A 23,683-nucleotide genomic window follows, 5' to 3' on the forward strand; every position below is an offset into this window, starting at 1 on the left:
TGCCTTTCCAAGGGATGTCTTGCTACTGATGACAAGTCGAATGCCGGATTTCGTTCACTCCATTACATCCTATCCTCAAGACCCCTCCAGTGATTATCTCTTGACTCGTTTCAATTGATCCTCAACTTGCTTGTGTTCTATCTGCCTTTCATGTCTCTGACGACGACAGCACACAGCTATTTCTCTCACGATGATTACCCATCCGTGACATCTCCACGACCAAGCGGTTATGGGCAGGGTCGTAGTATGGACGTCACAGCGTCCACTCTCCATAGGACCAGTCCACTCGATTTCGATTTCGCCAAGATCCAGCCTTTCGTCAAATCCGGCACGTTTCTGGAACCACACGACACTACAGCCTTTTCTTCAAACGAGCCCCTTCAGCCTGCATCCTCCAAACGCACCAACCGCTCCGCAATGCGTTTCTCCTCAAATGCAGGCATCATTGAAGAGTACGCACGGTCATGGAACAGTCAAGATGTTAGCAGCAGTCTGCCTCATGATGACGGGAAAGAGTTTGGACAGCTTGTTATTCCAAGAACGGCGGACGACACACCGAGATGGCCTTTCATCAATGACGATAGTCTTAACACACCCGACTCGATAGATGCGGAGCCACTTTTCCCTTCCTCGGCAAGCACCGTCTCGCACCCAAGGCAGATACACCGCATCGATGAAGACTTGGAAGAACTGGCTGCCTTGTATGTCGCGCCCTTAGACGCTGTACCCGAAACTTCGGAAGCCGAATTACTCCCTCCGCCACCTCCAGCTCGACTATCAAACCGTCGTTCTCTAGGCAAGGTCATGACTTCTGCTGAGTTCGAGAGTTTTCGGAGGCGGAAAATCCTTGAAGAGACGGAAAGACTCTTCTACGAGGGCGAAAACGAGGAAGACAAGATCGATTATGACGTGGTTGATGAAGTAGACCTTGCTAGAAAGCAGATGACACAGCGTAAGAGGCAGCAGGTACACCTTGATAGCTATCGACAGCAGATGATGAAGACAACAAAGGGGCATGAGCTTCCACCTATGCGTTCTCATTCACGAATGTCTTCCGCATTTTCCTTCAAGACGACAGTCCGGGGTCATAGAGAAGAAGCCCATACGCAATACGGCGGTGACGATGAAGATGAGGATGACGTGCCGCTAGCTTTGCTCCAGATAAAGCAACGATCGGAGGGAAGAGAAGCTCCCATGCATATCGCAGATGGCAGGTCGGAGTATGGTGTGCAGCTCCAGCCAGCTCCAGAGAACAGAAGACAGCAGCCGCGGTCCCCAATGCCGGCTTTTGCCAGCAAGTTACCGCGCGATCCTTTCGCTGGAAACGCAAACCCATCTTGGCCGATGAGTAACCAGCAACCCATTCCCGGTGGTCTTGTCGGTGTGATAGCAAGTGAGGAACGTGCGAAGGCCATGCGTCGAGCTATACCGAGCCATGGCTTCCAGCCGCTCCCCGATACCAACAATGCTTTCAACTGGGCATCGTCGTCGCATCAGCCACCTCCAATGCCGGGCGCATATGGCATGCCAATGGTGCAACCGCCAATGCCATATTCTCGACCACAAACGCCAGTCGCAGTGCCACATCTTCCTCAAGCCCCTGCCAATCATCAGATGTTCAACTTTATACAAGCCCAGACTGACTTTTTCCGAAGTATGGCAACCATCAATCAAAAAAGAAATGGCCAGCCATGGGACAACTTTTCGTCACAGCAGTCCGTGATGAACATGGGGGTTCCCAGTGGGATGCCCAGCCGTGCCCCCTCAAACTATGCCCCTTCCAACTACGCACCATCTAATTATGCGTCTTCGAATTATGCGAGGTCAACATATGCTCGCTCAAATTACGCCAAGTCTGTTCACCAACGTGATGGGGGATATGCCGCCTCAGTTGCCCCGTCCGAACGCAATACTGTTGGTATGCCAAGTCGCTACAGGCCGGTATCCAAAGCGGCACACCCAGGACACGCAGAGAGAGAGACCCAAGCTTCCGCAAGAGTCTCTACTAGCAGTGACTGGAATCATAACCGCAAGGCAAGGCTAGACACGCAAGCTATTCTTGAAGCAGACACCACTGACAGCGATGATGATGAAGCATTCTGGAGAGCCAGAAAAGCAAAGCGAGACAGGAGAAGAGCCATGTGTTTTCAAGACAACGATTTGGGAATAAGGCCAGAGTGGATTGGATAGGCCTCCAAGTTGACAATATCAGGATAGACCACTCAGGGGAGGATTAATTAATACTTTTGGAAGTTCCATGGGAATTTATCACACACGACTATCCAGCATCTTTCATAGACTTCTCTATAGACCATAATTATCATACAATAACAAAGCACATTATTTTAATCAGTTATTAAGAGAGGCATCTATACGAAAGAAAAAAAGAGTTAAATTATTATAAATAATTTAACACAAGGTTTTATCCTATTTTATTCTCTATACTTTACTATTAAATACTGGTCTAAACCTCTTCATAACTCTAGTTTGGACTAGTACTTGATAGTAAAGTACAGAAAAAATATAGGATAAAACCTTGTGTTAAAAGATTTAGCTTTTGTCTATTGCTAGGTATTGACAACATGTTGCCGTACACTCGCCGATCAACCGTGGCAGGTAATAAATTATATAACATGAAATAGAATTCTCTCATACAGCTTGTCTATCCAATCATTATTGGCGTATATCTTAGCGTTCTGCTGTCCTGATGTCGACTTGCGAATCTTTGTTGGGGCTTCTTGAGGAAACTGAGGAGCTCGCAGCTTGCTGTGGTGGGCCGGGCGGGTAGATCTGAGCTGCAAGCTCCGATGATGACCTGGAAACCGGGCGAGAATGGCCAGTTGGGTCACCACGTGCTGTGGCAGCGAGAGCTTCGAGCTGCGTCATTGTGTCAAGCTGCGTGGACGACTTGGACTTCATAAAGGATGCTCGATCATCAGCCATGAACTGGTATCGTGCATCTGGATTCTTTCGCCAAAACACTAACGCACTCGATATGATGATCATAAGGAGAAGGATGAGAGAGAAGGCGGCATTGGCGACAAAGACGACAAGCCCAGTGACCGAGGGGCCCATTTTAGGCATACCCAGAACATTGGTAAAAATAAACAGACAGATAGCGTTCAGGAAGTTGAGTACAAAGATGGCAATGTTGAACGAGTTCACACTCTTATCCATGAAAGGACGCATGACGCTTGTGTCGATCAAAGCAGCCACCTCGATGATAATGAGGGCAACTGCTTGAACTACGCCGCTCTTCTGGCTCAGGGCGATAAACATGCCCTTGACAAGGATATAGGCAAGTTGGGGCACGACAAAGTAGTAGGCAGTAGCTCGGTAGGGAATATACAAGAAACCCCACTTGTTCAAAATGCGCGAGTCCGAGTACAGAGTGACGACTGGGTTGCTATGTCTGGCAAAGGCAACGATCTTAAATGCTGCCCATGCGAGGGTGATTGTGATGGCAAGAAAGAAGAAGACGGCCAAGACTACCAAGGCAGCCGAGTCAACTTGAGTGAATTCCCAGAGAGAAAGAATAGTGATGGGAGCAAAGCCCATGAGGGTAAGTCGAAGAAGAATGCCTTTGAGGAGGGTGCGCCACTCTGTTCGGAACTCGAGGAAGCGCTCATGCTTGATCCAGGCTTGCTTTGCGCACAGATCGAGAATGGCCTTGGCGATGAGAACAAGGATACAAGCAAAGATGATGAAGACGATGAAGAAGGTGAGCGAAGTGAGGAAAAGATTCGTTGTCTCGATCCGGGATCGGAAAGCAACACGCTGGATGCCGTAGACCAGGAATGAGCCGTTCTCGAGCTCAATGTTGGACCGTTTAGACATGGCAAAGCCACGACGAACCAGAGCAGCAGCACCGGGAATATACTCAACAGAGCGCTTGGCGACTTGTACAGAGGAAGTGGCAAGATGATCGAAGATGCGAGCGGGTGTGCCACCTGTAGCGCGCTGATACCAGGTGAAGATATCTTGCATCCAACCAAGGCGGATGATGCCCATTGACCATTGGAAGTTCTGAGTCCACGCATCAACAATGGGAGGCATGGTAATTCCTGTGAGCCCTATAATAGCTTGAGCTTGGAAGTATGTGAATAGAGCGAGGGTATTGGCAGCAAGGTGAGAGGATGCATTGCCATAGCCTGCCAACGAGATCAGAGCTGAGGATATGAGTCCTATGCCGATGATAATGGCAGTTACCCATTTGACTGATAGTTGCTCAACTGTCTTTCCTGTGGAAAAGTCTGCCTCCACACATGCGACGCTCTCTCCAGTGGATGTCATGTTGACGAATGCGCGCACGGTAGCATCCAAGTCAGGAATGCCATATGCGATATTGGGGATCTGGTCCAATGCATCGCCAAGTGGGACAGTGAACTTGATGTCGATATTACCTGGTGTCATGGGGCAAAGACTGGGAATCTCAAGGGCGCCAGAGCAAGGATCGACGATCTGACGGATGAATTGGTATCCGTAAACATTGAGGGCGACATCAAAGCGAACCTTGCCCTGAACCGAGGCAACGGCGTTGACGTTGATGGTGGCAATCGAGTTGTTTGGCGTGACTACAACGTGGAAAAGACTAGCAGTCAATAAAGAGCCCTGTTGACAGCTGTTGAGGGACTTGGACTCGAGGATCCTGTCGGCAGCAGCGAAAGACGAAAGCTGAGCGAGCCATGAGAAGAAGATAAGGGATGCTGTGAATAGCTTCATGGCTGGCGGTGTTGAGATGGATGGATTGAATTGAATTGGCTACAGCTCAAGAGACGGTTCACTTTCAAGATAGACAGTCTCGGTCCTATTATGTGCTTGTGCCAAGATAATGGATGGATGAGGTGCGATAGAGTTAACTAACAAGCGACCATTGTTGATAAACAAGTGAATTGAGGGAGGGATGGAAAACAAGGGTGGGGCTAGCCAGAGGTGAAGTGAAGGTGATGATGCGATGGATGGATGCTTTCGGTTGTGACACGGTAGAGATGAATCAACAAACTCGGACAAATAGTTAATGTCTTGTAATCAAGTCCGGAACAGATGAAACGAGAGTGATGGACGACGTATCAACAGACTGACTTGACTTGACTTGATGAGCGTTTAAGCTTAAATAAAGTCGAGTTTGTGTCTTTTGTCTTTTGCAGGTTGATATGGAGAAAAACTCTCAAGAACCTGGAAGGCGGGAAATTGAAGGATAAGCTCAAAGCCACAGCAAAGAGGCGAAGCACGAGCATCAGAAGTGGGACCAGGCCAATTAAATCATCCAAAATTGCATAAGGATTGCAGGATTGCATCCAGAGTCTGGGATACGAGATTGGATTGCGGAACAGGTACGTACCCTCGATGATAATGGAATGTCACATCATGGAAGCCTTGTTTACTACGGAGTATCTACCTTGTTTTTACTGTAGTGGGATTCCTAATGATCAACTGTTTATGCCATCAAATAGAACTTGTCAGTTTCATAAATGAGTTGCTTCAACATCTACGGAGTAATCCCTTGCCATGCCCGTCTCTCACCCTTGCATGCACTTCTTCCTCTGGCGTCATAGAGCCATTATCACCTCGTGATCTTGTCCTTATCAGCGGGGTTCTCCGGAAACGCTGACTAACTACCCTGTCTAGACACCTTCTGTCAAGAGCAGTGAAATGTGTCACAGAAGACATCAACGGACCAAAATAACATTGTACGAAAATATATTAGGCAACAAACTCGCTGTTACTATATTATATCACACATATCTAAACTAGCTCCAATGTACCGTTAAAGTTCTTGATTCGCTCGTCCAGGATGATGGAGCTCAAAACCCAATCACCATCTCGAGACAGCTCGCCCTCTAGCCTTTGGCCTCCATCAACAAGACGCACATTTCGCGCCGAGTTTCCGAAACCACCGCCGCCTTGACTACCACCACCAGGGACCTGGAGAGTCTGTCCAGGGTAAATCAAATCAGGGTTGCTGATGTTGTTCTGTCGAGCAATCTCTTCGAATGACGTGTTGAACCGGGCAGCGATGCCTCGGAGAGTGTCTCCGTTCTGGACTGTAATCTGGGAAGAACCACCGTGATGGCCTCCAGCCGACCACCGGAAGCTTCCTCTGTCGTTCTCCAGTAGCTTGTTAAGGGAGATGGATGTGTGCTGATAGTCGCCGTTCTCACGCTTGCAGGAAGCGTGCAGGACATACTCGCCATGGGCATCGAGTCTGATATCTCGCGACGAGGCGGTAAAGTTGCCGGCGTAATGTCCACCACGGCGTTTGTTGGAGCCGCGAGAAGAGCTGCGGCTGCGGCTGCGGCTACGGCGACGGCGGGAAGAGCTTCGACGACGGTGGTGAGAACTATGACGGTCGTCATCACGCCTGTTCTTTTCCTCCTCCTCCCTTCGCTTCTTTTCCTCTTTTCTCCTCTTTTCTTCCTCTTCCTTTCTCTTCTCTTCCTCCTTCTTCTCGTCTCTATCATCCTTCCAGTCTCCGGCAGCGTCCTGCAGCTTGTGACCACCAATGGCTCCTGCCAGAGCACCGAAGATAGTGCTTGACTTGCTGTGTCCGGTAGCTCCGCCGATCTTGTGGCCACCGAAAGCACCGGCTGCACCACCGGCTACAGCTCCCATGAAGCCACGCTCACCGTCTTGGCCATCGCCTTCGTTGAACTGATCACGAGGGCCTGAGCCGTGGGGAGAGCCTTGCTGATATGGTCCAGGTCCAGATGGTGGGTATTGTTGTTGCTGGCTCTGCTGGGACTGGGAGTAATAGGACTGTGCCTCTCCCTGACCTTGCTGGTATCCTCCTTGCTGGTGACCGCCTTGTTGATAGCCACCTTGCTGTTGACCATACTGCTGGTTGTTGTTTTGTTGGTATCCGCCTTGCTGCTGGTAGCCGCCCTGCTCATGACGGTGTTCATCACCGCCCTGAGGGAAGGGAGCTTGCTGCTGGAATTCGACGTTGTGGCCGTAGCGAGTCATTGTGTTTTCTTGTTCAGAGTCTTTTAAGAGTTGGGAGTAAAAGATCATGGATGATGAATTGGGCCTCAGCCGATTTATATGCACAATTGCCGCGGTGAGAGCGAATTCAGCCACAATTGATGTCTCCAGTGACATACGAGACAAGTCCAATCGGGGACGTCAACGTTGTGCAGAGTGGGTTACCATGCGCACAGCCTCATATTACTGAGTGATGCCACGTATTTGCTTGCGAAGCTTTGAGCAACACTTGGCCCTTTGCTTGGTGATTACTACTGTCTTGGCGTTTGGGCTTGCCACAGGCAGTGGCAAGTATGCAGGGGTCCCTGTTATTTTAGGAACAGACCCTTCCTTCAATGATGATGATTGTGAATGTTACAACTCACAATCATTCAGATGTCCTCTTGTCGAATGACTGAACGACACGGCCTTGATAAACAACAAAGGGTTCTGCATGCAACCGCTACAACAAATACCTACAGCGCTTACAACTTGTTGTCGTTGGTGTTGACTCTCTCTTGGCCTTGATGCCAAGATTTAGTGCGGTTAGTTCGGCAACCCGCCGAGACGCGTACACCGCAGCTTTTAGGCTGGCTCTTGGTGGAGTTCAAATTGATAATAGCTGTCGCAGCACGAATAGCTTCTTCTCAGGTGCAGTTAGTTGTTTGGTTAGTATCAACACCAGACATCAATGCGACACCATGTGACACCATCACCGCCAGCTTGTTCTTCACCGTCTTGATTAAAGGCTTGCGATCAAAGTGACAATCAACTTTGAATGGGTATCGATTGAAGTGGATATCCTGGTTCTAAACAGGCGTGACTCTTCGCATCATTCTTCTTCCAAACCACATTACGGTGAAAACAAAGCTAGAGAGACACGACACTATCCCAAGTATCCACGCACCTTCTATTGTGTAGTCGGAGTGCCAGCGTTTTGTGGCGGCGCTGACTATATCATCAGCATTCAGCAAGTCAACGCCTTCGTGCGCAAGTGTTCTCCAGACATAATTCCTCTGTGACGTTGGCCATCCTGGTAACTCCCAGTACCTTGACTTCAGATTGAGATCTTTCGCAAGTTTGATCTGATTTTTAAGTCTAGTTCTCTGCGCCTGGCTGAAGTATGGGATGACAATCCCAAGGGCTCTCCAAATAGACACGGAAGCCGTGTAAAACTCGTTTTCTTGCAGCTCGCATTGGCTGTCGATTCTCTGACAAAACCCAGGGTGAGAAAGTAGGTCCAGGGATGCGTCAAGAAATACATCATGGTATTTCTGATATTCACCCAAGTCTGCGCCAATGTTGACATCTCGCCGCTTGACAATATTTCCCGTGCCCACAACAGTCAGTGGTCCGGAATGGAATGATTGGTCTGTGGATGTTGAAGAGAGCTTTTGGTGATATGACAGATAGCCTCTTGCTCGTAGAGGCTCTAGATGCTTCAACAATATTGGCCATGTCTTTGCAGGGTCGTCTTTGACATCGATAAATAAGATCAGCGTCTTATTTGGCTCTGTCACAAAGACACCAGCGGCACTATCTGTTGATGTATGGTTGTCGACATGATGTGGCGAGTTGAGTGTATCAAGAATCTGCAGTAGAGGAGTAATATATAATGACTGGAGTGTTTTCTCTGGTCGGAGATTCCACCAGTGATGGCCAACCAGTAGATCCCTGCCGTTGCTGCTCAGCCAGATGTCTGCTTCTACACTAGCACAGCCAACGGACAAAGCTGAGAACAGAGGCCTTGGTCTCAGGTAGTCGTTGTGAGAATGCACCATCACAGGTGAAACCCGAGGTGATAGATCCTCGACCCATCGCTTGGCACTGTCTGCTGCGTCGCCGTAATGTTCAACGGGATCTGCCAAAGCAAAGCCCGAAGCCTCGAAGTTGTAGATAGCGTATCGCTCGACAACGAATGTGAATAGGAAGAAAGAGGCTCTGCGAGGGGGTCAGCTTTTCACCTGATAGCCTAGCAGCTTGGTTACTGACAAGATCAGAAGTGCCCCGAAACCGGCCGCAACCCATGGCTTGACCCATTTCGTACAAAGACGCCAAACCTGGGTTCTGCTTCTACTGGCAGCATCAACGGCGTGTGATTGCGCGTTGTTTTCATCTGAAAGGCTTCTTGGGCGGAGTGGTCGATATTCGACATCATCTTTATGTGTTGGGCTACACAAGTAGCCGGCGATATGCATTTTTTGTTATGTTGAAGTGACAAAAGGGGACACGGGTCATAAAAACGCAAATAAAAACTAAATCAAGGTACATTCCCGGGTATAAAAGATACGAATAAATGCGAAAATGATTGTCAAGTGCCGGCTTGGTCATGCGGAGAGGGTTCTGGGCCTCAACAAACGTTAGTTCGTTGTCGGTCGTATTACAGCGATTCTAAACCGCACGTGGCTCCACCATGAGGCTATTCATCAACCAATCCAAACGACAAGATGAACCACGAACTTTAAGCAATAATTCTAAATGTGACATTGTCTATAAAGTGTTGTTGATAGGCGGTAGTCTAATATAGGTTGATCCGAGAGTTGACATCGACAAGCTCAGTACACGTGTGTCAATCAACAGACACGATGCATCGCAGACGAGTCAGGTTTGTGTGACTAGACATCCGTTTGTGGGGTAAAGGTGACTTTTTATTAACTTCCCTACCCTCAGAGGATCTGTTGCAGCTAGTTACATAACCTGTTTCATTGTCGCCAGACATATAGGCTCTTTCTTAGTGAAGATAAATATACAGCAAAATTAGGGTCTTTTTATATACGGATATAAGTATCTTTGTCTTGTAGCCAGGCAGCTAGCCTAGGAAGGGGCCTCTACAAGATAGCTTCAAAAGGTTATAAAGATTATAAGCTTGCAGAAGTTAGCGTGAACTTCTCGAGGTATAAGAACCCGCTTATTGCCTCTTTTGAGCTGGGACATGGCTGTCAGGGCAGTTGGGGAAGTCAGAGAAGTAGTAGAAGCGGAGACAGAGGTAGAGACTGTCTGGACAGGCAGGCGCGAGGTAAAAGCGAAGGCAGAGGCTGGGGCGGCCCTCTGTTTCTCTTTCCCTTTCCCTCCGTCATCTTCATCATCTTCGTCGTCTTTATCACCGTTGTTGGCAACACCACTGGATTTATTAAAGTAACTTTACCACATATCAACCTTCACCCAAACTCTCAAGGTGCAGAACTTTACCACATATCAACCTTCACCCAAACTCTCAAGGTGCAGCCAACAGAATCGATCCTTTTTCTCACCACCGAATTGTTACAAGACCAAGGTCTGACCATAAGCAGCTGACCTCTACCTGTCGCTTTTCATCACACCATATTTCATCCTTCTTTAGTTCTTACTCAGTAAGATGGCGGAGACCAGTGCCCTGCTGCACAGCTCATCGGGCCTTGCCCATCCGGTCCCTAGTCTGAATACGTTCAGGCCCCGTATGGGTCAAACTTCCAAGCTTACGGCCATGGTACAGCCGCTGTGTCCCGATTTCCAGTTCCGCGTTGAACAGCATGCCCTAATTCTGCTTGCAGACCTGAAACATTTCGAGAAAGGTCATGCACTATCGGTGGATTTGGGCCCTAGAGGCTTGAGAAGAAATTTGGACAGAGCCTCCGCATTTTGCAAGCACTGTAAGATCCCCTGGCAGCAGCAGCAGCAGCTGATCTTCAACTGACATTTGAGCAGTGCCAGCTAACCGTGGACAGACATGCATCATAGCGACCCCGACAATCTCAAAAGTGAGACTTGGAAACACGCAGAGGATAAATTGCCGACTGTGCAACCACCTCTGACCAGTGAACGTATCCGTGGAGAGAGCTGGGAGGAAATTTCGCGGTCAATGTACTACAATCAGCGGTTCGAGACAGACCCAGACCTCCCAATCGTCGTACGCAATCGGTCAGAGGAACGCATTTGCTTTGAACGCGATGGTCATGCCTGTATGTTGACAGGGAAGAAGGATGACCTAACTCTCTTCTGGTTTATCCCGCCCACGTGGAACAACAATGTGGATGGAAACAACGTCACGGGCAATCTGTATTTCTCAGGTCATATCTTGGCCGACGTCGATCTTCTGGATGATATTCTCAGCGTGACCGAGCTTGGCAAGAGTCATAAAGCATGGAACATGATTTGCGTTGACCGAACTCTGTACAGATTCCTGTCAACCGGTTGGTGTGCATTCAAGTTTCATGGTACCACCCGACGCCATGACGGAAAATTCGAAGTGCTTTTGCAGTTCTACTGGATGCCTCAGTTGACAGCGCGATTCAACAAACCCACTAACAACTTCGATATGGAAAACATCGTACGGGAGTTCAAGGCATTTGTTCAATCAGATTGTCCCCCGCCGCCTCACTATCCCAAGGAGTCTCCGGCACCTGAATCTGGTTACCTCATCCGCCTTGTTATGACACAAGAAGAAGCGAGAAAGACCGAGTCTGCAGTCAAGGTGCACTGGGCCTGTGTAGTGTACACGGCTCTTTGCGGTGGTGCCGGGCGCTCTCAGTTCCTGACTGGTATGGATCAGAGCGATGGGTCTTTGGTGCCCAGGGACAAGGAGTTCGAAAAAGCGAAGGAGCGGTTAGAATTGGACCATCGGGTGGCCGAGATGGGGTGGAAGAAGGCTTACCGAGAGATTCGCAGTGATGGAACTGCGTCATCCAAAGATACCATCTAGATAGAACATATGTAGGCAGGTGGATTATAAACTGCATTCTCCTTAAACCTAAAAAGGAATACTACAGAGGCAGTTAGCCTCATTATATATTAACTTTAATATCTTACTTATTATTTATTTCTGTCTTGTTTATTCTAGGTAGTTGCAATGCAATATTAGTTTATAAAGTAGGTTACTTCTATAAGAATAAAGTGTTTTAATTAATTACCTGTATTATATCTAATAAAGAATTTTCATTTTCTAATCGTTTTAGAACTTCAGAACTTAGAGTACAAGTTGGGATCATGTGACACCAGGCAGCAACTGCGCAGATCTATATAATGATGTCAGTTTTATTTCTCGATCATTCTGAGTTTCATATAAACAAAATTCCAAATACAAATATATTGAACACTATATCAGAATGCCATCGTATAGCAGCGACGAGTTTAACGCAGACTGGCGATATGCTATAACAGAAGATTTTGTTTCCTCCGCCGATCAACCTTACCAATACGCTGACAATGGCCATTTGCAGTGGGGAAATGAAGTTCAAAAGATTACCTTTAACGGGACGGCGCATCTTGCCTGTATCAGTAATGATGGTAAGAGACTGGCTCTGGGAATCAAGCACGACATTCACGTCCTCGACACCGAAACTTGGGAGACTGTTGTTGTCCTCAAAGGGCATGCCTCAGAGGTCAATGCCATCGCTTTCAAGCCAGATGATGCCAACGTACTGGTATCGGGTGAAACCGAAGAAAGACAGAACAACGAGCTTTTAACTCCACCCATAATCATCGTTTGGAATATAGAGGAAGAATGCACAAAGGGTCCCCGTACAAATGGTTCGTATGGGGATGCTATTCACGCTGCAGCAACAGCCGCAGCTGAAGGTCTGATCACGATTGGAATTCATCTGGACCAAGACAAAATACAAGAACTAAAGGCTGGCTTCCAACCCGTTGTTGATCGTGTTGCCGCCAGAAATACGGCGGCACATCATGCCACAATCGATGGGCGACTACAGGAGCACTTCCAGTCTAGAATTTTCAGTCCATCTGGCAAATGGATGGTTTGCCTGCCTGGAAAGTCACCTCGAGCAAACTCAAAAGTCCCATGGCATATACAGATTGTGTCAACCAACACTCTCGAGAAAAAGTTTACTCTTGAAGGTCATACCGATGCAATCATGTGGATGGGGTGGAGTCCTGATGAGACACTCTTCGGTTCTATCTCATGGGACCGCTCCATTCGTATCTGGGATGCTTTCACAGGCGATCAGAAGCACTGCTTCATGACTGAAACCCAAAACTGGACAGGCGACTTTTCTCCGGACATGAAATACTTCATGGCGACTGACGGGAAAGGCAACGTGAGAGTATTTTCCCTGCCCTCAGGTGAGCTTTACTGGATGTATGAAGGGCGACGTGAGGGCGGCTGGAGACGATCCATCAGCTGGCATCCAAACAGCCAGTTGCTTGCCGTAGGAGGAGAGAGGTTGGGCGAGTTACTTTTACTCGATGTGAAGGAGAAGAAGCTCATTCAGAAAAGAGTTCTGTCAACGGATGCCTGTACAAGGGAAGAAGAACATCGCAAGATGATGACACGCTTTGTGGGGGTGGGAAAAGTGCAGTTCGTTGACAATGGACACAAACTTGCAGTCTGCACCTATGGTGATGGAAGTATCGAACTTTACGATATTCAACAGGAAGTCAAATGGAGGTTTCCTAGGGGTGGTACAGATGACGGACCAGAAGCCCATGAATGGAGAGATGACAGAGGCAAGGTTACAAGTAGAATGGGTCGCGGCATGGTTGTATGGGAGGATCGTTCAAAGGGTGTACTGCGACTGGCCAGTCTTGACTTTGATGGTGTTCGCGTCTGGGACGTGCCACTGACTCTTTAGGACACTGCTCCTCAAAGCATGATATAATTGTCACCTTGAATTGTTGCTTGGTGTGTTTATCTCCCTCGACACTCTCTACAAAATAAAATTTCGATCGCTCCTTCAGTTATGTAACTCGTCTCGGTTTAATGACCCTTGAAAGTCCATCCCACTACATAGTACGTCGATAAAAATAGCCATGTTCGCTACTTCACAGAGCTCTTTGTTTGACACTTATTTCTGATGTGGTTCAAGCGAGAACACTATTCTTGTCGTGGAGTTTCAAACCAGAGCTGACACTTTGAGCTTCATCCTCAAGTTGGAAATTTCGCTCTTTAAAGCTCAGCGAAAGACAAGATGAATAGGATGTTAAAAGTCAGAGAGTCCGACAGAGACAGCTACCTAATCCGAGTCAGGGCTTTTCCATTGGCAAAAGCAAAATGTACGTAGATACACACACAGTCAGCAGACTAGACATGGGTGTAGGCCACTCGTTTTTCGCGCATTTATGGGGCATGTTTCTCTCTCCCTCGCGCGAAGATGAGCGAAGGGCGAGACAGTGGAGCGCACCACTGACATGCTGATTGGTTTAGCTGTAGACGAGAAAAGAGCGAGCAATCGAGTTGACAATGAGGATGGGAAAGATGAGAGGCAAAGGCATCATTCAGCTGAAGGCACATTCGATATAAATAAATGAAATCAATGCCTCTCTGGAACAATAATCATTTCTAGAGAACAATTCATAGATATAGCCATTCAAACGTCTATTTCTTACCATACACATATACACACATTCACCCAAGCAGTCAAGCAGTCAAGCAGTCAAGCAGTCAAGCAGTCAAGCAGTCAAGACAAAATGACGACTCATTCCATTCGCAAAGTCGTCTACTCTGCCTTTGGCGGCCCTTCCAATGTAAGCGTCGTCACAGCTCAGATATCTCCTCCCGCCAAGTACGAAGTCCAATGCGATGTCATTTACTCTGGCTTTTCCGGCGCCGACATCCAGATGCGGATTGGCACATATCCCATGCAAAAAGCAGCACCACTGACACCAGGCTACTGCTTCGTTGGTCGTGTCAGTGCCAATGGTCCCAAATCTTCCAAGTTCTACCCCGGCCAACTCGTCGGGGCTCTCAGCATGTACGATGCCGAGGCTCAAAAGATCAACATTGCTGAAAAGTACTTGGTCTCTATTCCTGCACATGTTGATATGCGTCAAGCCCTCGCTGTCATTCTTGACTGGAACACCGCTTATGGTCTGATTCATCGCGCCACTGATCTGGTCAGGAAGGGTCAGCGCGTCTTCATCCACTCCATCAGTGGGGCTGTCGGCTATGCCACCATGACCCTGTGCTTACTTGAGGGCGCTGAAGTTTATGGCACAGCGTCAGAGCGCAACCACGCGTCGCTACGAGAGCTTGGAGTGACACCATTTACTTACGCGGATAAGAACTGGAAGGCTGAAATGAAGCAGCGCGGTGGTGCACACGTCGTCTACGACCCAATAGGCTTTGAACACTACAATGATTCCTGGGACATTCTCATTAGAAATGAGCCTAGCCGACTCGTCGGGTTTGGCGGTAACATGAACATTATCCAGGGCGACGACGCCAAACCACGGTCGCAGTTCTCATCGCAGGTTAAGCTGTTGGCCAAAAATGGGTGTCTCGTCACCAGAAGGAGCACTTCATTCTACTATATCGACCGCGACCGTTCAACATTCATGGAGGATTTGCATTCAGTCATGTCTATGCTCGTTGATGGCAAATTCCAGGTGCCGATTAAAAAGACTTGGGACTTGGAGAATATTAGGGAACCTCATGAGACTTGGGGTAAAATTCCTGGAGTTGGCTCTTGTTTTGTTCGTGTGGACCCCAACGCTGATCTCTGAGAAGATCATGACGATTGGTTATTTAGATAGTTTAGCCTGTTACCATTGGATTGCTTTATTCCAGAATGTTACTTTTCCTACCCTATATTCGACCATATGAAATACAATTACAAGCCTGAACAAGACGCATTGTATACACGATATGGATTTCGTGTATATCAAGGTTATCAAAAAGAACTATTTCCATAATACGATACTTATATTGGCCTTTACTAGATCTGAGGTTGTCTGATAAAATTATTGTTCTTAACTCAGCAGTCCATAACACGAAATTGTACCAAAATCCATGCGTCTCTTTTCAATCTTGGAATCGGGGTGATATTAGCCCGACACTCTGTGACGAATTAGGCTTAGCCCTTTCGTCGCGTACACGGTCGTCGCGACGCGACTTTCAGCCACTCTTGTCTCGTTACTGTACTGACAATGGCGTCATATCAAATGGCTGGTTATCCCATGTGTTTGGATGATGACCGAACAATAATGGTCAAGCCTAGGTAGCGTAAGTAATGAATATCCTATAGCAGCCACCTGAAAGTGTCATTTGTTCAGTGCCGTCAAACTAGTCAACATGGCAATCACGCATTAATGAACTTACTGTTGCTGGAATGTTACACTGAGTAGTACCAGATTGCAACAGTGGAAAACTAGCAGTAGCAATCAGTCGGACAGCGAACTCGAGCTCTGAATAACACCGCTGATGTTGCGATGGAAGTACACTTTAGTTACAGCCTCAGGGTATGAACACATCATCAGCTAGGTATTTAACTATAACCTATAGTTATACACTGGATAACCATGAGAGCACGCATCTTACAGCGGAAAAAGGACAGAAAGTCAGAGCATCATACTGGATAGAGATTCACAATCAAAGGATGACTTCCTATAAATTATCCCAACTCACCCCTGGATCCCAATCTTCATTTCTCTAACAATCCCAGCATTCAAGTCCGATATACCATCAACATAAACGACACTCTCCTACTATAAAAAACAACCCTTGAAAGACCGAAAACTCTGGCAATTTGGGCACAATGTGTCAAATGCTTGTGTCTGTCTTCACCTGTATTGATTGCGGTAGAACTACTGGAGCTGAAAGTTTACATCATCCTATGTGGCAGGACTACTGCTCAAGACTGATGTTTTATTTCCAGTATTACTATGGAAGCTGCCTTTTTTGCTCTTGGCGCCGCGAAGAAGTTTATCCTTGCAGTAGCTGTTACTGTCTATAAGTAACTCCTCTAGTCAAGTCTTCAAGACCTGAAAGAACTGAGTGTAGCTGCTAATAGAAACAATCAATAAAACAATATTCATAGGACTCATCAGTTCCGGAGCATGCTATAGATATAAGTGACTGGTCCCACCGACTACAAAAATAAAGAAGAACAAGTTATCACTCCTAGTAATCTTGCCTCGACACGGGATCGAACCGTGGACCTTGTCATTACTAGTGACACGCTCTACCACTGAGCCATCGAGGCGAGTTCTTATTGGTTGAGAGCACAAGACACAATTACGCTACTCATAGTCTTGATCGTGTTTCTTAACATGCAAATCGTTCTTGCGAGAAGATCAATTCATCTGTCAGGTATGGGGGGATAGGCTGAAGGTGAAAGCCTGGTCTGTGGTCTGACACTCAACAATGTCTAAATGTATATGTTTGAAAGTAAACAGAGTCGGCTACTGTGGAGTCCGTTTGCATTTAATCCTTTTTTGGAGAACAAGAAATGAAAATTTAAACTAGATAGTACATTCTTTATATTCCAAGTGAAATCGGACATTAACTGTCCCTCTCGTTCGTATCCTGGTAGCCAGGAGGTTGATTGTGCCACCGTAAAGGGGCCCCGAGAGCTGTACGATATGTTGGTAATCTACTTAGCTCTGGAAGCTCGTCTGAATCAGTGGCAGTGACATCGGATGAACTTCGTGATGACGAGTTTGTTTGGCTGTACTCCTCATTCCTAGCACTATTTGAGGAAAGCCTGGTCGTGGTCTGAGCGACATCCGCTTCTAGGGACACAGGTTGGTTACTGCGTTCAGGTGTCTGCCAATCTTGCAGTGTACCGCAAAGCTGATCGAGAACATGCTCCCCATACAAAGGTGGGCCAGCCGCTGAGTCTGGTTGGGGTAGTATGCTAGTGGAACGATCATCCACATTGCCCTGGTCATCGAAAGAAACGAATGGTGACATGCAGATGCTTATAGGGATTGCCATGTCAAGCTTAAGAGTCAACATTTTTGTCAGCATTCGTGCGTAAGAAAAAGACTTACGTGTGAAACATGCCCATCCTGGTTGTGAATAGGAATGTGAATCTTGAGTTTGTGCCAAATCTTGATTCCTTGAGTATCTATATCCTGAGAGTATTCGGCAACAGTTTTAGGTAGATTTAATGCTTGTTTGATGATCCAACCTTCTTGGTTCGTTTCTTCGATAACGTCTTGCCAGTGATATTCTCTGGAAACTTCAAAATCCCAGTGTGAAATCTCGTGCTGGCTTTTGTGTTCTCGCGTATAGATGTAGTGCCTGCTGTGCATGCTGAATTCGTGAAACTCCACCAACTTGATCCCGATTCGCCCCAGTTCGATGCCTTTGACCAGAGGAGTAACCCGTATCTCCAAAACCACAGAGCTACCGAACGCGACAGCTTTACTTGGAATAGATACCAAATAGTCTATCTTGTTGACCCAAGTCTGTTCAACACTCACATTGTGCATAAACTCGAGGGCGGTCGGGGCCAATGTACGGATGATCCTCAGCTTTTTGCAACAGGACGTGTGTCGGGAGAGCTTTCCCCTGTTGATAGTGGCCCTGAGGGCATATGTGATAGACGCATCTGGGAGACCAACAAGGCTCTCTGAGGTGTCGCCTGGCATCAAAAGTTCAAAAGGCCATTCGTAATTACCAGCAGGCAAGGTAAGACTTTTACCACTGGATTCTACCAGCGGGGGCCACTTGTACTTGAAGATGTTGGTGTTATGAGCCACGCCAGGATCTGCTAACCACCTTGTCGCCCTGTCAGCACAGACCCAAGATGCCGCCTAGGAAGACATGGCTTTCAGATCTTTGTGAACTTACTCATGGCGGACGTTTCCATCTAGACGTATTCTGATCTCTTCAATCTTGAGAGGAGACTGTAGGCAAAGGACTACAATCCCTCGTATAAGTTGATCGGAAGACTCGTATTGATTACCCCAAAAGACAAGCACGTCTTGTTCCAATCTATCAAGTATGTTAGTAACTTAAGCCCAATATGAAATATAGGATACGAAACAGAACCTTATATCGAACAGGGCAAATAATGTTGACATCGCGCTATAGAAAGAACGAGTGCAGTGTCCGGTACAGGGGCTTTGATTACTGAAAACATGATCCCAAAAATGTCAGTGCTACGAACAAGATAGGACAGGAGACTGTCTATAGTTAAGAAAAAAAAAACTACAAGAATTAATGATACGACATAACTATCTATAATAAGAACATGTGGCGGCTCATAAATGCAGATTTTGCTGGCAAGGCCTGCAAGGAGTACAGCTCAGGACCTCGGCTCATGCATGGGTCGAAAGATTTGCCGGCCCTAGTCATGACCTGATGTTAAGATATGCACACCGTGGTTGGGGTTTCGGCATGACCGGCATTGGGTATGGCACATGAATCGGGAATGGTCTCGTGAATAAGCATGACATGATTGTGCCAGCTCATCACCGATGGCTTTTGCATGTGACTAACCGATCTGTAATTTCGCCAACGTACACAACGATATTTCGTTACAAGAACAAGCTCTTTTGAACTTGTAAATAAATATTGGATCGCCTTCAGTAAGATATGTCCTCATGGAGTAGCCGCAAAAACTGCTGATTACTGTAGAACCAGTCACCAACATTGAACGGTACATCCTGTTCACTAGGGAGCATTATGTCCCCAACGCTCGTATCGTTCAGAATATTCGCGACAACAGGCTCAGCCATGACCGAGTCACTAGAATTTGTTATCATCGAGTTATCGTATCGTGAAATTGACCCCAACTGAATAGAGAGACGTGCAGCCTGACTCAGGAGGTCGTATAAACGATGGGGGTGGGTCGCTGCCTCACCGTCGGCATTGCTAGACTTGAATGACGCAGCGAATCGATCAAGACGGTCAAGGTCGTCTGTACTTGAGTGACGCACAGCATGCTCGAAAACAATGCTGAAAGGGAAGAAAGGTGTATGAAGAACAGCCCTTTGGAAGAGGGTTAGTTCAGATCGGGCTCCAATACTCTCTATCTTGACTTACCAGCTGATGTATCTCTTCATCAACAGAGGATCCCTACATCCATCAACAAGCTTCATGCATTGCCCGTGCAAATCCAAGGTATTACGTGCTACAGTGACACAGCCGTCAGTAGCGTCTGTATTTCCTGAAGCAGGTATCGCTCTGAGAACCATGGACATCATGGAGGACTGGCAGACTAGGTCACAATGTAAGTAAACCACTCTAGCAGGATCCTGCTCAACCATTGCGTTTCGACATAACGCTGCCTGGAAAATGTTCATTAGATAGTTCCAATTACGACCAGGGCTATACTTACCGAAATATCCGCTTGAGTCTCATCTATAATCGATTGGATTTCTTGCGCCAGAATACTGGCCGCCCCCCCACGTACTTCATCCGTGGAAGCGAGGCCTTCTGGGCTATACAAGTGACTGTAAATTCTCCCTTGTATCCGTCCAAATCGAATAGCTCTGTGATGGCTTGGCTCAATGGTCAAGGTAATATCAGAATCTCTGATGCCAGAGTAACGCCCCAACCGTAAAGACAGGCCATTTTCATAGCTATATACGGCCCAAAACAACTGCGTCTGCATCTCTTTATCGCCACTAGAGTATCCATCAAGTCGGTGGTAATCCAGTGTCTGACATAGAGTCATAGCGTTTGAGATCAAAGTCCAGGCATGTGATACTCTACGCTCTTCAACCATGTGTAGCGACTTTTATGTATCAGCTTCGCTCTGCAATAATGTACGATAGCAACTCACTCCGAGGGTCATGGCAGCGACAAGCTCCATAGAGGCTGGCAACAGTAGTGGGAGCCTTAGAAGAGCACTGCCAAGATTCGATCGGTGAAATTGGCAATATTCCCTGTACTTTGAGTCTCCGTAAACGACGGCGTACTCGGCAAAGACATATGCAAGAAAGCTATTGGCAATAATCACTTCTGCACAAGTGGGTTCACCAACGCCAAAATAAACTTTGGTACAGATTTCCTGATAAGTAACCAAGGGGAGAAACCTACAAATCCAAGAGATTCGAAAGTCTGTGGCGTGATCTGTGGGGGTGTCAGTATATAATTGGCAAAGACCATCAGCTTCGTACCCTTCGCCCAGCGTAGAATCTCCAGAATCGCTTCCAAGGGAGGTGTTGGGGCGGTTTCTGTCCGATTGCTACTTATAAGCTCTATGGAAGGAAGACTCCGTGCTGGATGAGGATTCTCCAAGACATTGACGAGACCCTCGAGAGAAGAGACGGTATCTCTCCACTCTGGACTTGTATAACCCAAGGTGCCTCGCTGAACGATGGATTTGATAAAATTGATGATGTGTGATGAATGGTCCCATTGAGGATGCGAAGAACTCTGAGATACGTCTTGATCTCTCAAAGGCTCTTCCACTATTTCTCGATTCTCTGGCCTCGGTGTGGTTTGATGCTGTGCTGATGTACGTGGTAATGTGATCTTGCCAAAATCAAGACTTGCCAACAGCGACTTGATGTCGTTGACGTCGCGAGAAATATCATCAATCTTTTGTTCGCTGCGTCATAAGTATTAATAGGGGATATCACATGAAGGAACGAAGATAGTCACTATTGTTCTGAAACGGAAACTCTCTGACGAGCGGCTGATGTCCTGATCGCGATCTTGCTGTGGGTGCAGTCGATACGAGCAGTGGAGCAATTGGAACACGGAGTACCCCTATCGCAACCTATCTAATGGTAAGAGAGGTGTCAATATGAGTAATGAGTATTTTAGTTGTCACGGGGTAATTGTTCACTTTTCTCGCTCGACATTGATCGCACTGATAAGCGGATTAGTTAACATGTCATGACTTTTCACACTCTTGATTCACTGTACGTACCGAGCGACGACTTATTGCTGGTCGAACAGGCTCATCATTCGGAGATGCGCGGACTTCCATATTGGACGTCATGGTGTTGAAGGGTAGAAGTTTGTCAGCTTACACTCAATCACTTTGTGCTGAGAGGATGGCAAGGAGATGACAAACCATCTGGAGAAGCGCGGAATCCCGCGTATTTGCGTGGGTGATCGTAAACGAGCCAATCATATAGCTGCTTACCATCTATCAATTACAAGAACCTTCGTTCTCCAAGTAATGAATTCAAGGATTCGGAACCATTATAAGTAACGAGCCTTATATCAATTGAAGGACAGAAGATCATTAAAAAACATCACAATTATCAACACCTCCAACTTTCAACTTTTTACTCCCAAAACCATGTCTCAAAATGTTCTCATCACCGGAGCTGCTGGCTACATGTACGTGAGACAACGAGAATATGCCGTGCAAAAAATAACAAATGTACAGTGGTGGCTCCATTGTGGCAGATATCCTGTCACGAGATGATGAGACTCTGAGGAGTGTAGCCTTGTTCGCGGCTGTGCGAAGCCAAGAACAGGTTGACCAGATCTCCAAGATCGGAGTGAAGGCCATCTTGATTGACCTCAACGATAAATCGGCCGTTGAAGATGCCATCATTCAAAATAACAGTAAGTTGTTAGTTACACCATGCCTTTGATTCGAAAACTGAATAGATGCAGTTAATATAGTTGTGCACACTGCCAGTGGTATGCACCCAGCTATAGTATCCAACTTGATCACTGCCCTCGGAAAGCAACGTCAGACCAGTGAGTCTGGGACATATCTGATTCATGTAAGTTTGGCTGACCCATCAAATGAACTTGAATAACATCACAAAAGTCATCAATTGCTACCATGTTCACCGAAGAAGGCGGATGGCCTTACGGTGAAGTCAAGGACAGTGACTCTATCTTGGATAAGGAAAGAGAGATCGGATTCGACAACCCTGTGCGAGCAGTTAGTTTTCCAAACATACCTATACAGGAACAACTGAAGTAATTGCTGACGAGAATAGGTCAATAGTCTCCTCGCCGAAGAGGGTAAGAATCAGGGCGTAGAAACTTTCAATGTCGCCGTTCCTATGACGTGTGAGTATCTATCTGTCATAACCTTTGCGAAATATCAACAAGCTGACTTCAAAACAGATGGGCGTGGCACTGGAGAGTGCAGAAAGCTTTCCGTGAACAACCCAGCCAATATTCGGACAAGCATCAAGCTCAAGGCGGTTCACAAATTTGACAAAGATGGAGTAAGGAACTTTCATACTGGCCTTGTCGAGTGGAATCTAACTTTTCTCCAGCAATTTGGAACTGTGCACATCACCGATCTGACTGACATCTACGTGCGACTTGTCAGCAGGATCTTGAAGCAAGAGCCCATCCAAGTCGGCCACGATCGCTACTTTTTTGCCATCGCCCACAAGGCACATTGGTGGAAGATAGCGGATAAGATTGCTGAAGGACTTTATTCTCGTGGTCTTGTGACGGAGCCCAAGGCCAAGATTTGGTCTGACTACCAAACGGCCGCTGATAGTCTTGGGTTTCCAAGAGCTTACATTGGAGCTATGGGAACACATAGGTTAGTGATATCTGGACTCTTATTGAACCTTTACTTACGATACCCAGTGGTCAGCTTGTCCCAACAAATGTGTACGAGTTGGGATGGAAGCCCAAGTGGGATTCAGAGGAAAAGCTTTTGAGTCAAATTGATGACGAGATCAAGGATGTTCAGGAGCTGGATACGGTCAAAATGTCTCTTTTCGACAGTCTTGTCGCGGATCAGTCCAAGTAGCGTCATCATCAGGTGCCCGAGATAACATCAGATGAGTCTTCTGAATAGACCTGAATACACCATTTGCTGGTTGAAACTTCTTCTAGAAGGAATAGGACTACAGAAACCACGTTTCCATCCGCTTTCGTCCCCTTGAGTGAACAATGCCATTACGACCATCTGTCAAAAACGTCTTCTTGAGCCGCCACTTACCTTGCTGTGGGAAGGAAATTGACGTAGAAATAACCTTCTCGGACCTCCCCCGCTTTACAGATGGCTGGTATTGGGAAAAGATCCCCCCGCAGATCACAAGTGATGAGGTATGTAGAAGGATACGTCACCACAGCCTGTCAATCGGCAATCAGCGGGTATCAAGCAGCGCGTTGCCT

General features: G+C 47.1%; 10 protein-coding genes and 1 non-coding gene across 11 annotated transcripts; 5 read left to right on the plus strand and 6 right to left on the minus strand.

The window, feature by feature from the left end:
• Positions 1–246: 246 nt before the first annotated feature.
• FPOAC1_005939 (uncharacterized protein) lies at positions 247–2,190 on the plus strand (the record flags this gene model as incomplete). Its single annotated transcript, XM_044850450.1, has 1 exon — positions 247–2,190. The coding sequence occupies one exon, from the start codon at positions 247–249 to the stop codon at positions 2,188–2,190; it is 1,944 nt and encodes a 647-aa protein (XP_044709162.1).
• Positions 2,191–2,688: 498 nt separating this feature from the next.
• FPOAC1_005940 (uncharacterized protein) lies at positions 2,689–4,722 on the minus strand (the record flags this gene model as incomplete). Its single annotated transcript, XM_044850451.1, has 1 exon — positions 2,689–4,722. One exon carries the CDS (start codon positions 4,720–4,722, stop codon positions 2,689–2,691), a length of 2,034 nt encoding a protein of 677 aa, XP_044709163.1.
• Positions 4,723–5,745: 1,023 nt separating this feature from the next.
• Positions 5,746–6,963, minus strand: FPOAC1_005941 (uncharacterized protein; the record flags this gene model as incomplete). Its single annotated transcript, XM_044850452.1, has 1 exon — positions 5,746–6,963. One exon carries the CDS (start codon positions 6,961–6,963, stop codon positions 5,746–5,748), a length of 1,218 nt encoding a protein of 405 aa, XP_044709164.1.
• Positions 6,964–7,445: 482 nt separating this feature from the next.
• Positions 7,446–9,158, minus strand: FPOAC1_005942 (uncharacterized protein; the record flags this gene model as incomplete). The annotated part of the gene is made up of 3 exons (XM_044850453.1): positions 7,446–7,606; positions 7,868–8,901; positions 8,953–9,158. The coding sequence occupies 3 exons, from the start codon at positions 9,156–9,158 to the stop codon at positions 7,446–7,448; spliced, it is 1,401 nt and encodes a 466-aa protein (XP_044709165.1).
• Positions 9,159–10,315: 1,157 nt separating this feature from the next.
• Positions 10,316–11,638, plus strand: FPOAC1_005943 (uncharacterized protein; the record flags this gene model as incomplete). The annotated part of the gene is made up of 2 exons (XM_044850454.1): positions 10,316–10,589; positions 10,665–11,638. 2 exons carry the CDS (start codon positions 10,316–10,318, stop codon positions 11,636–11,638), a joined length of 1,248 nt encoding a protein of 415 aa, XP_044709166.1.
• A 403-nt stretch (positions 11,639–12,041) lies between these two features.
• On the plus strand, positions 12,042–13,526 carry FPOAC1_005944 (uncharacterized protein; the record flags this gene model as incomplete). Its single annotated transcript, XM_044850455.1, has 1 exon — positions 12,042–13,526. The coding sequence occupies one exon, from the start codon at positions 12,042–12,044 to the stop codon at positions 13,524–13,526; it is 1,485 nt and encodes a 494-aa protein (XP_044709167.1).
• An 835-nt stretch (positions 13,527–14,361) lies between these two features.
• Positions 14,362–15,396, plus strand: FPOAC1_005945 (uncharacterized protein; the record flags this gene model as incomplete). Its single annotated transcript, XM_044850456.1, has 1 exon — positions 14,362–15,396. The coding sequence occupies one exon, from the start codon at positions 14,362–14,364 to the stop codon at positions 15,394–15,396; it is 1,035 nt and encodes a 344-aa protein (XP_044709168.1).
• Positions 15,397–16,802: 1,406 nt separating this feature from the next.
• Positions 16,803–16,874, minus strand: FPOAC1_005946. Its single transcript has one exon. It is a non-coding gene; the product is annotated as a tRNA-Thr (tRNA).
• Positions 16,875–17,173: 299 nt separating this feature from the next.
• FPOAC1_005947 (uncharacterized protein) lies at positions 17,174–18,702 on the minus strand (the record flags this gene model as incomplete). The annotated part of the gene is made up of 4 exons (XM_044850457.1): positions 17,174–17,614; positions 17,665–18,397; positions 18,470–18,613; positions 18,671–18,702. The coding sequence occupies 4 exons, from the start codon at positions 18,700–18,702 to the stop codon at positions 17,174–17,176; spliced, it is 1,350 nt and encodes a 449-aa protein (XP_044709169.1).
• Positions 18,703–19,206: 504 nt separating this feature from the next.
• FPOAC1_005948 (uncharacterized protein) lies at positions 19,207–21,575 on the minus strand (the record flags this gene model as incomplete). Its single annotated transcript, XM_044850458.1, has 8 exons — positions 19,207–19,612; positions 19,667–19,911; positions 19,962–20,360; positions 20,409–20,698; positions 20,746–21,179; positions 21,233–21,354; positions 21,420–21,443; positions 21,504–21,575. 8 exons carry the CDS (start codon positions 21,573–21,575, stop codon positions 19,207–19,209), a joined length of 1,992 nt encoding a protein of 663 aa, XP_044709170.1.
• Positions 21,576–21,881: 306 nt separating this feature from the next.
• On the plus strand, positions 21,882–23,315 carry FPOAC1_005949 (uncharacterized protein; the record flags this gene model as incomplete). The annotated part of the gene is made up of 8 exons (XM_044850459.1): positions 21,882–21,922; positions 21,972–22,153; positions 22,205–22,317; positions 22,365–22,481; positions 22,540–22,612; positions 22,670–22,773; positions 22,825–23,102; positions 23,150–23,315. 8 exons carry the CDS (start codon positions 21,882–21,884, stop codon positions 23,313–23,315), a joined length of 1,074 nt encoding a protein of 357 aa, XP_044709171.1.
• Between the last annotated feature and the right edge of the window lie 368 nt (positions 23,316–23,683).

Source organism: Fusarium poae, chromosome 2, assembly GCF_019609905.1.
Source record: "Fusarium poae strain DAOMC 252244 chromosome 2, whole genome shotgun sequence".
In the NCBI taxonomy this organism is placed as follows: Eukaryota; Fungi; Ascomycota; class Sordariomycetes; order Hypocreales; family Nectriaceae; genus Fusarium; species Fusarium poae.